Here is a 12,771-nt window from a genome sequence, read left to right on the forward strand (position 1 = left end):
GTGCAAGAGATTCCTATTCCTCCCTTGTTCCGCCATCACCCCGAAATCGAAGGGACGTTATCGCGGCTCACCCCACGTGAAAACATAACCTGAAATCCGGATCTGAAAATTCGACAATCACAAGCATCGCGGTTCTAGATTGCATGATTGATTCTTCAATCAAGCACCACAGACCGTGCCCCAACCATGGTGGGGGTAATTCCAGACAGATACGGGGAAAAGGGGGATGGGGAAAAGTTGGGATAGAGCAATGACAGGCAAAGAATTTTGGATTTGTCGTAGTCATAAGACGTGCGAAATGATGGGTACGGTGGGTGGGCCGGAGGCGTCACATGTGATTGTGGATATGTAGTCTCCGTCTTTCGAATATGGCTACCACCCATGTGAATGCCGTATGTCTGATTAGGCATAGGGAAGTACGTTAATTGAATGATTACTATTCCTAGGAACACCAACGCGGAGAACATGCTTCTATCCCAAGTACATGGGATGAGTGGTGAACATGCCTCTTCAAAAAGTCAAGCTCGGCCTAGGCGGGCGGAACAGGGGAAGAAAATTCGACGCCGCATCCCGGCCTGCCGCTTGCCGCATTCCGCCTCCCGCCTCCCATCCGAGAGAAAATGGCTTCATCCACCGGAGGAACAGACGTAATAATTACATCGGGACGTCTCCAGACAACCCCAGACTATCCATCTGGACTTTTTCCCACACCATCCAAGCCTTTCCCATCGCACCCGATAGGGGGCGAATGAGCTGGTGGTGGTTGTCATCACCGGTAAATGAGAGCGGCCGCCGATCTTGATCAGATAACAGGGTCGGAACCCAGCCGGCCAATGACAGGCGAGGATAGGCTGCGGATTGCCAGTTTCGGGCCAAGAAAGTGAAGATCCCTGGATGACTCGGCACCGGGGCTTCCGATAGGATCTGCTGGACCGAGGAGAGAACCTCTGCTTTCCACCTAATTTTGATTTCCTTTTTTGCCGGTTTTCCTCTGTTTTTGTTTTCTGATCCTCCTGGTGAACGGATCCAGGCACTCAGGCAGCCACCCCGTGGGCCTCGGTAATTGCCACAATGGGTTAGCGCGCCAATGACCCTCGGCCTGATCATTCCCCGTGGAGTTCGCTCAATTTCCCTTTCGGCCGACTCGTTTATAAGTAAGAATGGAGAGACTTCATTTTTCCTCCCTTTGATCACCTACCTATTCCTTCCCCGCCTTTTGATCTTCCCCTTCCTCTATACCCCAAGATGTCTCCTCCCGATTGGGTCAAGGCCCTAAAGCCGGCCGGCCAGCCCGGCTCTGAACTGCTGACCCAGGAGCGCAGCCAGTCCAACGTCGATGTCGACAAGCTCGCCGAGTTGCTACACACCCGCGAGGCCCTGGAGCGGCAGGACCGCCTCTTGGCCTTGATGAAGAACGACAAGATCTTCGACAAGTCGCAGAACCACACCCTCGGCCGAACCGAACGCATCCAGCGTGCCCTCGCCAAGGGCAAGCGTCTCCAACAGCTCTCCGTACAGCACAACTGGAGCTACGATGACTTTTACGCCGCCAACGAGATCCTGGGTGAGCCCACGCCGTATGGCCTGCACGCCTCTATGTTCCTGGTAAGCCATGAGTACGAAATCGAACTGCGGGGGAACGTGCCGCTAACCCATTGCTTGGTAGGTCACCTTGCGGGAACAAACCACCCCGGAACAGAAGAAGGCCTTCCTCGAACGCGCAGAGAAATACGAGATCATCGGCTGCTACGCCCAAACGGAGCTGGGACACGGTTCGAACGTGCGTGGACTGGAGACGAGGGCGGTGTGGAACCAGGACGATAAGACCTTCACCATCCACTCGCCGAGCTTGACCGCGTCCAAGTGGTGGATTGGCTCGCTGGGCCGCACGGCAAACCACGCCGTCGTCATGGCGCAGCTGTACATCAACGGCAAGAACTATGGTCCCCACCCGTTCCTCGTGCAGATCCGTGATATGGAGACGCACCAGCCGTTGGAGAATGTCTACGTGGGTGATATCGGACCGAAGTTCGGATACAAGTAAGTTCTTTGCGGAGTGTGGCGTGGGTGGTCAATTCATACTGACGGGATTTGCAGCACGATGGATAACGGATTCCTCCTGTTCAACAACGTCAAGATCCCCCATTTCAACATGTTAGCCCGTTTCTCCCGGATCGACAAGGACACCGGCAAGTACATGCGCCCGGCCCTGCCCGCGCTCGTCTACGGCACCATGGTGTGGGTGCGCTCCAACATTGTCCTGCAGGCCGGTAGTGTGCTGGCTCGCGGTGTCACCATTGCGGTGCGCTACTGCAGCGTCCGCAAGCAGTTCCAGGACCGCGACGCCACCGGCAGCGTGGGTGAGAACCAGGTCCTCAACTACAAGATGGTCCAGATCCGTCTGCTGCCGCTGTTGGCCACCATGTATGCACTGCACTTCACCGGTCGCGGCATGATGGGTCTGTACGAGGAAAACCAGAAGCGCATGGCGGGCGCTGCCCAGGCCGGCCCTGATGAGCTGCGCGCCGGTGCGGAGCTTCTGGCCGACTTGCACGCCACTTCGTGCGGTCTCAAGGCGCTGGCCAGTACCACTGCTGGTGAGGGTCTCGAGGTGTGCCGTCGCGCCATGGGTGGACACGGTTACTCGCAGTACAGTGGTGTTGGCCACTGGTATGCCGACTATCTCCCCAACCTTACCTGGGAGGGTGACAACTACATGTTGACCCAGCAGGTGGCCCGTTACGTATGTTTCTTTCCCCTCTAGTTCTCACGTTGATCTTTTGCTGACTGTGATTGTGTAGCTCCTCAAATCCGCTCGTTCCGTTCTTGCCGGCCAGGCCGCCAACAACGACACCTGCCGTATCCTCAAGAACTATCTGTCCCGCCGCAACAAGGGTGCCTCGTTCGACGTCCTGGAGCAGGACAAGGATATTGTCGATGCCTTCGCCTGGCGCGCTTCCCACCTCACCTTTGAGGCGCTCAAGCACCGCGACGTCGAGAAGCGCTCGTGGAACTCGCTGCTTGTCGAATTCTGGCGCCTGTCGACCGCTCACTCGCAGTACCTGGTGGTGAAGAACTTCTACGACGCTGTCAACTCGCCCCAACTGAGCGCCGCGCTCGGCCCCGAGACCACCACTACCCTGCACAAGCTGTTCCGCCTGTACGCCCTGCACACGCTCGAGCGCGAGGCCGCCGAGTTCTTCTCCTCGAGTGCCGTCACGACGCGGCAGATCTCGCTGGCGCAGACTACCGCCGTGTCGAAGCTTCTCGACGACATCCGCCCCCACGCCGTGTCTCTGGTCGACTCGTGGAAGTTCGACGATTGGCAGCTCGACAGCAGTCTGGGCCGGTACGACGGCGACGTCTACCCCGACCTGTTCCGCCGGGCTAGCCAGGAGAACCCGGTGAACGACCTCGTGTTCGACCCTTACCCGTGGAACGCGAACGTGCTGAAGAACAGCCCGAAGAGCAGCAAGCTTTAAGTTTTTTTTTTTTTTTTTTTCATTTTTGTTTTGTCCGTGTCGATTTAGCCTTTCTTTTTTTCATTTCTTTTTTCACCCATTTCTTTGTAATTATACGATGGACGTCATAGATCTTGGAATAGACATAGATCGGGATTCATATCTACATTTTGGGCAATCATTAAATGTACTATCTCTTACTTCATCTGTATTCTTGATTATATGCTCGACGTACGTCATCGACTTTTGATAGACATAGATCGGGTTTCGTATCATAGATGGCCGGGTAGATCATGAAACTATACATCTCTCGCTTGATCTGAGTTCTACATCATAAATAGATACCAAAGATCTTGAATAGACAGATCGTGATTCATATGTAGATGCAATCGAACAGTCATTAAATTCATACATCTCTATCTCTCCATGCTCTATCTATAGTTCTATAATCTAGTCTATTCAAAAATCGACTGCTTGTAAACATCCGGCAAGATAAACGGAGTCCCCCGGCGTCCAGTAAAGCCCCAACGAATCTGGTTCGCCATGCTGATCTCCACACCGGTATGCTGCGCGAAAGTCCACATCAGACCAGGATCCTTCTGGAACCCGCGCCCAACAAGCGCGACATCCAAGCCCTCCTCCTCCAACAACCGGTTCGCCTGCCGTCCATCGGTAATAGCCCCAACAGTAGCAACAGCCAACTTATCCCCCACAGCCTTCTTAACAGCAATCGCAAACGGCGCCTGGAAGCACGGCCCGGACTTGATCTTCTGCTCGGCATGCACACCACCAGAGCTAATATCAATCAGATCCACAGCGCCCTGCTCAACCAGCGCCTGCGCAAACCGCACGGTATCATCCACCCGCCAGCTCTCAGCGGGCCTCACACTCTCCAACCAGTCCGTCGCCGAGATACGCAGGAAAACAGGCATATCCTTCCCGACAATATCCCTCGTAATCTGCGCAACCTCCAACGGCAACCTCACGCGATCCTCAAACGCCGGCCCGCCATACCCATCCGTCCGCGTCCCGTTCGCACTAGCGCTCAGAAACGACGACAGGAGGTACCCATGCGCCGCGTGGATCTCGATAAAGTCAACACCAGTCTGCACCGCGCGCCGCACAGCAGCCGCCCAGTCCTCCTTGAGCTCCTTGATCTGGTCGGTGCTCATCGCGCGCGGGTGCGGGAAGGAATCCGCGAAGGGGATGTCGCTGGGTCCCAGGACGTCAGAGGGCCATCCGCCCACTGCCTCCGTCGCGACGACGGTCTCCGAGATCCACGGCGCGACGGTGCTGGCTTTGCGGCCGGCGTGGCCGAGCTGCACGCCAACTTTTTGGCCCTGGGAGTGGATGAATTCAACGACGCGCGCCATGGGGGCGATCTGCGAGTCTTTCCACAGGCCGACGTCTTGGGGCGTGATGCGGCCCCGGGCTTGCACGGCCGTGGCTTCGATCATGAGCATGCCGGGTCCGCGCTGGGCGATCCCGCCTAGGTGCGCGACGTGCCAGTCAGTCATGTGGCCGTCTTGGGCGGAGTATTGGCAGAGAGGGGCGAGCTTTTCATTTGTTAGTTTTGTTCATTGGGGTGAAGGGATATGGAAGGGACGTACGCCGAGTCGGTTCTGGAAGGTCACGCCGCGGATGGTCAGAGGCTGGAAGAGCTTGGGAACGGCCTGGCCGCTGGTTTGAGGGCTCGCTGCTGTGCCGGCTGGGGGGGACTGCGCCGGGGTGAAGTAGGAGATGCCCGCAGCGGGCTCGATATCGACATCGGGGTGATGCATTTTGTAGTTTGAGAGTAGACTATCTTTAGGGAGAAGAGAGCCAGTTACTGTGATGTGCTATCTACATTATCCAGGCTCTTCAACACTCTTTATATCTTTAACAAGACACTATCAGACGGACGGCTCCACCGCTGATTTCAAATCCCGCCGCAGTGGATACCGACCCGGACACATATTTCCCATTCTTTTATTCCATTCTATCATTTTTTCTTCCCGAGATAAGTACATGTCAAGATACCGGGATTTATTAATCAAAAACCAAGCAAATGACGAGACCCCTGCTTACTGATACGGTTTCTGTGCCTGGATCCACATGGTGGTTGGTTTTTGCCTCGGGCATCTGGCAGAGTTGATTCCTCAGGCAGAAGGTGAGTAAGCAGTCGGGCGAATGTGAGCGAAAGTCTCCGGCGCTAGCCGTTTTGGGGATATGTGCCTTGGGTGTCAGGCAGCGATATATCATGGTTGATGACTTTTGTTTTTGATTGAAAAGATGGTAAGGGTGTGGCGAGGAGGTCATTTGCAAGGGTAAAGAGAGTGTATGGTTGAATCAGAACCTATGCAGCAAGCAGCGGCCAAAAACATATACATTATTCATATGACGGATTGCACAAGTACTATTCCGCCAGGGCGCTGGCTTCGAAGGATTCGAAATTAGACAATGCTGTAACGGAGTCAGTTAAGTATAGTGAATATATACTGGTGTTGGGCAAGGTTGGAAAAGACAATCGAAATCATGTTGAAATTGACGATATTTTCAAGCCTATAAAATGGTGGTAGGAGTAGTAATATTTCATGACGAAAAGGTGGTGATATTAGGATGGATTGGAACTCTGCAAAATGTACAGTCAGAGGAGAATGTCAGCAATTAAATGAGCAACATGTTTGGTGATTGCTTTACACAATCATTACCTCATAATTAGACCTATTAAGTACTCTGTATAGAGCACTCCGTACAGAGTATTTCGGAGTCAGATCGCGTATGTCCCCGCTTTATACCCACTATGTGACCGTGATGCGAGGATGTAACCTGAGTCGGAGGTTAGATCTAGAATGAACGTGCTTGTCCATCACTAGTGGCATTGAGACTGACAGACAGGGGTCATATTAAGCTCTTCCAAGTAAACATGGCTGTTAGTGGATGGATACTGATCTGATCATCTGGGGTATAGCCGAGGTTGGGGTCAAATCTCATATGACCGACCGTAGCCGAACTCCTATACGACCTTCCCTTCCCCTCAAAGAACTTCTCGTAAACAACCTTCTATTTTCAATGAAAGCCTTGTAAAATCCAAACCACGAAATGAGTTCCACATCCAACGGCCCAGCCACAGCAGAGACAGGCTACTTTACCCGTCCACCGAGGCTGCAGAACGCCTATACCTCCGATGGAAGCTTGCAGAGAGTGCTCGCGTGTGAGTAAACATGTAACCTCCTGATCTGAATCTGAACCGAACTGATAAAGGACAGGGTATCTGCCTTCGGAAAAATTTCAGCGGATCGAACCTCAGCTTAAGCAATTGGGCGCTGAGGCTGTCTCACCGCAGATACTCGAATGGAGTGCGGACGCAGAACGGAACCAACCCTATGTTAAAGGACACAATGTCTGGGGTCAGCGTTATGATTATGACCGCCTAGTCACAAGTGAGGGATGGAAACAGTTGGGAAAATGGGGTGCCAAGCATGGGTATTGTTTCCATAGACAATCCGTTCTCCCGGTTGTTATGAACGTTGCTGACAGGTCTTAGGGTGGTTGCGTTGGGATATGAGCCTACATATGGCCCGGAGCGGAGATTGGCGCAGAATGCAGTGTATGGAATTCATCCATGGGTCGTCGGAACATATTGAACCCCATGTACTGACTGATTAGAAATTATCTGCATTCGCCGGCCTCCGCGTTGTACAGCTGCCCCGTATCCATGAGTGATGGCGCATCGCTCATCCTCACCCAACAATGCGCACATCTGCCCGCGGATCATCCGTTCCATGCCATTTTGAAAAGACTGATCTCCCGGGGCGACGACTTCTTCACTGCTGGTCAGTGGATGACAGAAAGACCCGGTGGGAGCGATGTCCAGAATTCAGAAACATTTGCGACTCACTCCCCCTCCTCCGACCCATCGCAAGGAGACTATTTGATCAACGGATTCAAGTTCTTCTCGTCGGCAACCGACGCCAACGTCGCCCTCCTCCTCGCCAAGACTCCATCAGGCCATCTGAGCACGTTCCTAGCGCCCCTGCGCAAGACCATCATCGGGGACGACGGACAGCCCCGCGAGGTCTCAAACGGCGTCCGCATCCACCGTCTCAAAAACAAGCTCGGAACCAAAGAGCTGCCCACAGCCGAGCTGGAACTCAAAGATATGCGGGCGCACCTGGTCGGAGCGCTCGACCGCGGTGTGCCCACCATCGCGCCCCTCCTAAACATCACGCGTACATACACCTTCATCGGCTCTCTATCGGCGTGGCGCAAGGCCATATCCATCGCCAAGAACTTCGCAAAAGCACGCACCACAGTAGGCGAGCCCCTGTGGTTGATTCCAATGCACCTGGCCCTCCTCAGTGACCAGGAAGTCCGCCACCGCGGAGCGCTGAACCTCAGCTTCTTCACGGTAGCTGTCATGGGCGTCGTCGAGAACAACGGTGTCACCGCGCCAGCACCCCACCTCCCCCACGCCGGCCGTGAAGCCACCGTCGTCTTCCGCGTGTTAACCGCATCCGCCAAGGCCGTTGTGGCCAAGATGTCCGTGGCAGGCATCCAGGAATGCCAAGAAGCGATGGGCGGCGTCGGCTACATGGACGAGGCAGACGAGCCCGAGTTCAACGTCTCGCGCATACTGCGCAACACGTTAGTCAACGCCATCTGGGAGGGCACCACGAACGTGCTGGCCAGCGAGCTGGTGCGTTTCCTGTTGAAGGGCGACCACCTACCCGTCTTTTCGGCATGGGTCCACCGCGTGATCAGCCTCGTCCGACGTCCGGAGTGGTCGCAGACGCTTAGCCAGACGTGGGCGGCGTTCTTGGAGCGCGTGTCAGGTTCATCGCATGCTGCGCAACTGCTGGCTGATGGTCGCCGCGCCATGTTTACTCTGACGTGGGTCTTGTGTGGGGCTTTGCTCGCGCTGGACGCTGAGCGTGATGGTGATGGTGTGGCGACGGAGATTGCGAACCGGTGGATCCTGATGGGAGAGGGTGGTGTCGGTGACCTTGTGTGGCGTGATATCGTGAAGCCTGAGAAGGATGCTGTCCGCATGGATGATGACCATTTGCGTTGGGATTGCCGTATTGCGTGGGGAGAGGAGTTGCCGCGAGTCGCGTCTGGACATCGCTCGATGAAGCTATAGTTACGGATACTGTATGTTCGTCATGATGCTAGGGCTTAGTTCCGCTTCGTGTAATGTTGGTAAATCGTGAATCATGTGTTAATCGAGAAGAAACCTACCCAAACCTATTTACATTCCTGAACAATATTATCGTTGTATACCTGTCATTTATGCCTATAAACTTGATCTCTCTGCTGGACATCTAGGCACGTTAAGCACATCATACATCTTCATCTCATAACCAATATAATCCATCATAATAAACAGTGTTAACTCAACCGGACTCTCCCTCGCCCCAGAATGAACAATAAACGGCGCAGAAATCGACGTCTGGTCTGCAAGAAACCGCACAATAGCAACCTCATTCACAACCTCCTCTCCAGGAAAAACATAGCCCCCGACTACAAGAACAGTATAATGAAATGGCCCTGTTTGCGCTTCATGAACTTCATCCGCAGGGAAATATTGTGGGAACCTTTATTGAGTATGGTAATCTCGGCGGCATTGCCACTGTTGTATTTGAGGATGAACTTGCTGATTGGTCACAGGATTTCCATTTCTAGGAATTGGAGGGCCAGGTGTTGGTTGTTGACTTGACTTGTTCTCAGGATAGGTCGTCGGGGCGCATTTAGAGGGGCGTAGGGGGGTTGTTATATGGGTTACATTGTGGGTGCGAGAAGGCATTGAGATGGAGAGATGGTCGTTGTCGTGTGGGGCCAGAAGAAGGATTTGGACTAAGGTTGCGAGGAGTAGACATTGCCGTTTCTGATGATCATCTGCAGGATGTTGAAGCTGCTCTAGCTGTCTGTATCGATAAGTTGGGCCCTTAAGAGGATGACGTGATGAAGCTTTCTATCCCCCCAAGTTAGGTGGAGGTCAGATAATCGAGGAATTTATGGAATGGCTCACTAAGGGTACTGAGTTCCATGCGTGGCAAGACGAAGAACAAGGTGTCGCATTGCTTTGGCTCTATGGCAATTCAGACGCTGGAAGAACTCTCATAATGTCTTATGTTTGGAGCATCCCCATAGTCATTCCGGATTTGCGAAGAACTGGGATGTTGCGGCTATATTCTGTCCCGATCTGCTGTCCGTCCCTTGATACACAGGCTGAATAGTACGACAACGCTCTCCGAACTGCTTCTCAGAAAGGCAACGAGAAAATTGTACAATTGCTTCTCGACAAAGGTGCCGATGTCAATGTGAATTTACTCCCCTCTGGGCTGCTTGCCGAGATGAACACAGGAAGATTGTGGAAATTCTTCTCGACAAGGTGCCGCTGCTAATACTCGAGCTGGTGATTATAGTAGCCCTCTCCAGCATGCTTTACAATATGGCCACAAGGAGATTGTGCAGCTTCTTCTTGAGAATGGTGCCAATGATAATACTCGGCCTGTTTCTTCAAATGGCCACGAGGAGACCATGAATTTCCTTCTTGATAAAGATGCTGATGTCGATATCCAGACTGGCTATTATGGCAGATTTCTTCCTGCCACTTCTCCAAATTGTCACGAGGAAGTCGTACAACTGCCGCTTTGAGCAAAGATGCCAATATCAACACACACAGCATGGATCTTCATAGCCAGACTCTGATGGCTGCCAAGGCAGCCTGGAAGAGTATCAATGTATAAGTTACTATGTGATGTTTATGTTACTTATGCTTTTGATTCTCCCTACCGCTCTTTTTATAGCTGACTGTTTTTATTCTAGAGACCAGATCTGGTACCCTGGAAGAAATGGATGCCGTATGGGTCATTTCTGCTGCCCGTGGTATCTCCCTTATCAAACAATCTCAACACTTGTCCGATCTGGTATTATTAGAATTTTTTGGGACTTTAACACGACTCCCGCTGACATACCACGGTAACCCAGAAATCACATCGATCTATCCTGTGATAATCATACCAATGAAGTATCTGGGATAACACGATGCGACTAACCTAGTCTCATCGTATCATGCCCTGAAAATGAGGGGTAATGCACGGGCCCGTGTCTTGTTCAGCATCATTGGCTCTGCGTCTCGATCGCATAAACTGATAGACATATTGCGGATCTTTTACTGGGCGATGACAATAAAGGCCACGCTTCAAACAATGCACGATGGACACCGCTAATTGCAAGGGGCGATTGATCTCGATCCCCGAAAATGAGCATTCGTAATTCTTGTTTTCTCAACCACAGTCTGAGACGAAAAATGGCGAAATCAGCCGGAGAAGATAAAGCATCAAACACTTCGTCGCAGTCGCGCGACGATGAGACGCCGCAAGATGGGTTGATGATCTCCGCTGGGTCGCAGCATCTTCATCGGAAGCTGCGCGGTCGAGAAGTCCAGCTTTTCGCGGTTGGGGGTGCAATTGGGACGTCTCTTTTCGTCCAGATGGGCGCTGTTCTGCCCAAGGGTGGACCGGCGGGACTGTTTCTGGGCTTCATCGTCTATGGTACGGTGATCTTGTGTGTCAATCAATGTTTCGCCGAAATGGTGTGCTACCTGCCCATACCGTGCCCATATGTGCGACTGGCCAGCCACTGGGTTGATGAAGCGTTCGGGCTGGCTATGGGATATAACTTTTTCTTGAATATGGGTATGTTCCATTTGACATCGTTGCTCTTATATGATACGGTCTGACGTGCTCCGGATCGATAAGCGCTTGGGATCCCCTATGAGATCGTGGCGATAAATGTGCTGCTCACCTACTGGACCGATGAGGTTCCGGTGGCGGCGGTGGTGGCGGCATGCATAGTGCTCTACGCGTATGATGACCTTGGATTCGAGGAAATGCGCAGGGGTGGCTGATCTACAACAGGGGTTTGAACATTCTTACGGTTCGCTACTTTGGGATATCTGAATTCTACCTTTCTATCTTCAAGATATTTTTGATGCTGGCACTTATGCTCTACACTTTCATCACGATGCTTGGAGGTAATCCGCAAGGTGATCGCTATGGTTTCAGATATTGGAACGACCCGGTAAGTCTGCCCCCTTCTTGTTGGTCACTGTCTTAATGGGTTTCTAGGGCGCTTTTGTATCCTACCTGGTTCCAGGCGATGCGGGTAGGTTTTGCGGTCTGTTGGCCTGCATGATCCAAGCATCTTTCACGTATGATACTAAGGCCATCTCATCGTCCATTTATTAACATGGATAGGATGGTGGGCCCGGAATACATATCGATGGCAGCAGCTGAAGCAGAGCGGCCTCGGTCGGTTATGGGAAAAGCCTACTCAGCATTCGTCTGGCGCCTGATGTTCTTCTTCCTCGGAGGTGCTCTCTGCATGGGGATCGTCCTTCCTTACGACGACCCAACACTCAAGGCGAGACTCGAAAGCGGCAGTGGAACCGGCGCAGCGTATGCCCAACTCTTGTGGAAAAAAGAACCTGGCTGGTCAGATTTTAACTAAAACGAACAGATCCCCCTACGTAATATCCATGACCAATTTCCGCATTCGAGGCGTGCCGTCCCTTGTCAATGCCCTCATAATGACCTCGGTGTTCTCAGCGGGGAACAACCTTGTCTTCTCGGGGTCCCGACTTCTCTACGGAATGGCTCTCGACGGACAGGCACCGTCTATTTTGGCACATTGTAACAAGCGTGGACTCCCCTATATCGCAGTCGGCGTGACTATGGTATTCTCCGCACTGGGATTTCTACAAGTGAGTAGCAGTTCAGCCCAGGTTCTGGACTGGCTGGTCAGCGTGCTCACAGCCTCGTACCTCCTGAACTATTTCGGCACCTGCATCACATACTTGCACTTCCATGCGTCGCTGCGTCGGAACGGAATCGATCGCGCTGCGCTTCCCTACAAAGGCCGACTGCCGCAACCGTTCGCGGCGTGGTACGCGGTATTCGGAACAGGTATCATGACTTTGGTTCTCGGATTTGACCTCTTTTTCCCGGGGCATTGGGAGTTGGCTGGCTTCTTTCTCAACTACACCATGATTGGTTTCTTTATCGTCTGTTTTGTTACCTGGAAGGTCTTCAAGCGGACGAAGTACGTCTGGCCCGGTACGGCGGATTTGAGTTTCAACGGCCTGAAGCAAGAGATTGATGCTTATGAAGAGGGTTATGTGCCTCCAGTTCGTGGGCGCATCTCGAGGGTGTTGAATAGCTATTTCGAGTAGAACTGTCAACTACAAGACATGCTTGACTTTGCTATGGATACGGGTTCAGGCTGTTTTTTTTTTTTCTTTCTTTCTTTCTTTTTTTTTTTTTTC

At 52.6% G+C, this 12,771-nt stretch overlaps 5 protein-coding genes across 5 annotated transcripts; 4 read left to right on the plus strand and 1 right to left on the minus strand.

The window, feature by feature from the left end:
• The first annotated feature begins 983 nt into the window (after nucleotides 1–983).
• Nucleotides 984–3,490, plus strand: BDW47DRAFT_109095 (acyl-CoA oxidase). The gene is made up of 4 exons (XM_024813386.1): nucleotides 984–1,605; nucleotides 1,667–2,040; nucleotides 2,098–2,743; nucleotides 2,802–3,490. Exons 1-4 carry the CDS (start codon nucleotides 1,246–1,248, stop codon nucleotides 3,480–3,482), a joined length of 2,061 nt encoding a protein of 686 aa, XP_024670308.1. The 5' UTR covers nucleotides 984–1,245; the 3' UTR covers nucleotides 3,483–3,490.
• Nucleotides 3,491–3,878: 388 nt separating this feature from the next.
• On the minus strand, nucleotides 3,879–5,242 carry BDW47DRAFT_132897 (NADH:flavin oxidoreductase/NADH oxidase; the record flags this gene model as incomplete). Its single annotated transcript, XM_024817692.1, has 2 exons — nucleotides 3,879–5,017; nucleotides 5,072–5,242. The coding sequence occupies 2 exons, from the start codon at nucleotides 5,240–5,242 to the stop codon at nucleotides 3,917–3,919; spliced, it is 1,272 nt and encodes a 423-aa protein (XP_024670309.1). The 3' UTR covers nucleotides 3,879–3,916.
• A 1,300-nt stretch (nucleotides 5,243–6,542) lies between these two features.
• BDW47DRAFT_127452 (putative acyl-CoA dehydrogenase) lies at nucleotides 6,543–8,583 on the plus strand (the record flags this gene model as incomplete). The annotated part of the gene is made up of 4 exons (XM_024816719.1): nucleotides 6,543–6,654; nucleotides 6,710–6,926; nucleotides 6,988–7,050; nucleotides 7,110–8,583. 4 exons carry the CDS (start codon nucleotides 6,543–6,545, stop codon nucleotides 8,581–8,583), a joined length of 1,866 nt encoding a protein of 621 aa, XP_024670310.1.
• Nucleotides 8,584–10,090: 1,507 nt separating this feature from the next.
• Nucleotides 10,091–11,153, plus strand: BDW47DRAFT_109099 (uncharacterized protein). Its single transcript, XM_024813387.1, has one exon. It carries the CDS (start codon nucleotides 10,204–10,206, stop codon nucleotides 10,426–10,428), a length of 225 nt encoding a protein of 74 aa, XP_024670311.1. The 5' UTR covers nucleotides 10,091–10,203; the 3' UTR covers nucleotides 10,429–11,153.
• On the plus strand, nucleotides 10,837–12,711 carry BDW47DRAFT_132901 (amino acid permease/ SLC12A domain-containing protein; the record flags this gene model as incomplete). The annotated part of the gene is made up of 6 exons (XM_024817693.1): nucleotides 10,837–11,143; nucleotides 11,207–11,312; nucleotides 11,366–11,528; nucleotides 11,576–11,658; nucleotides 11,705–11,905; nucleotides 11,967–12,711. The coding sequence occupies 6 exons, from the start codon at nucleotides 10,837–10,839 to the stop codon at nucleotides 12,676–12,678; spliced, it is 1,572 nt and encodes a 523-aa protein (XP_024670312.1). The 3' UTR covers nucleotides 12,679–12,711.
• Nucleotides 12,712–12,771: the final 60 nt, after the last annotated feature.

This window comes from Aspergillus candidus (assembly GCF_002847045.1).
Source record: "Aspergillus candidus strain CBS 102.13 unplaced genomic scaffold BDW47scaffold_37, whole genome shotgun sequence".
NCBI classification, from domain to species: Eukaryota; Fungi; Ascomycota; class Eurotiomycetes; order Eurotiales; family Aspergillaceae; genus Aspergillus; species Aspergillus candidus.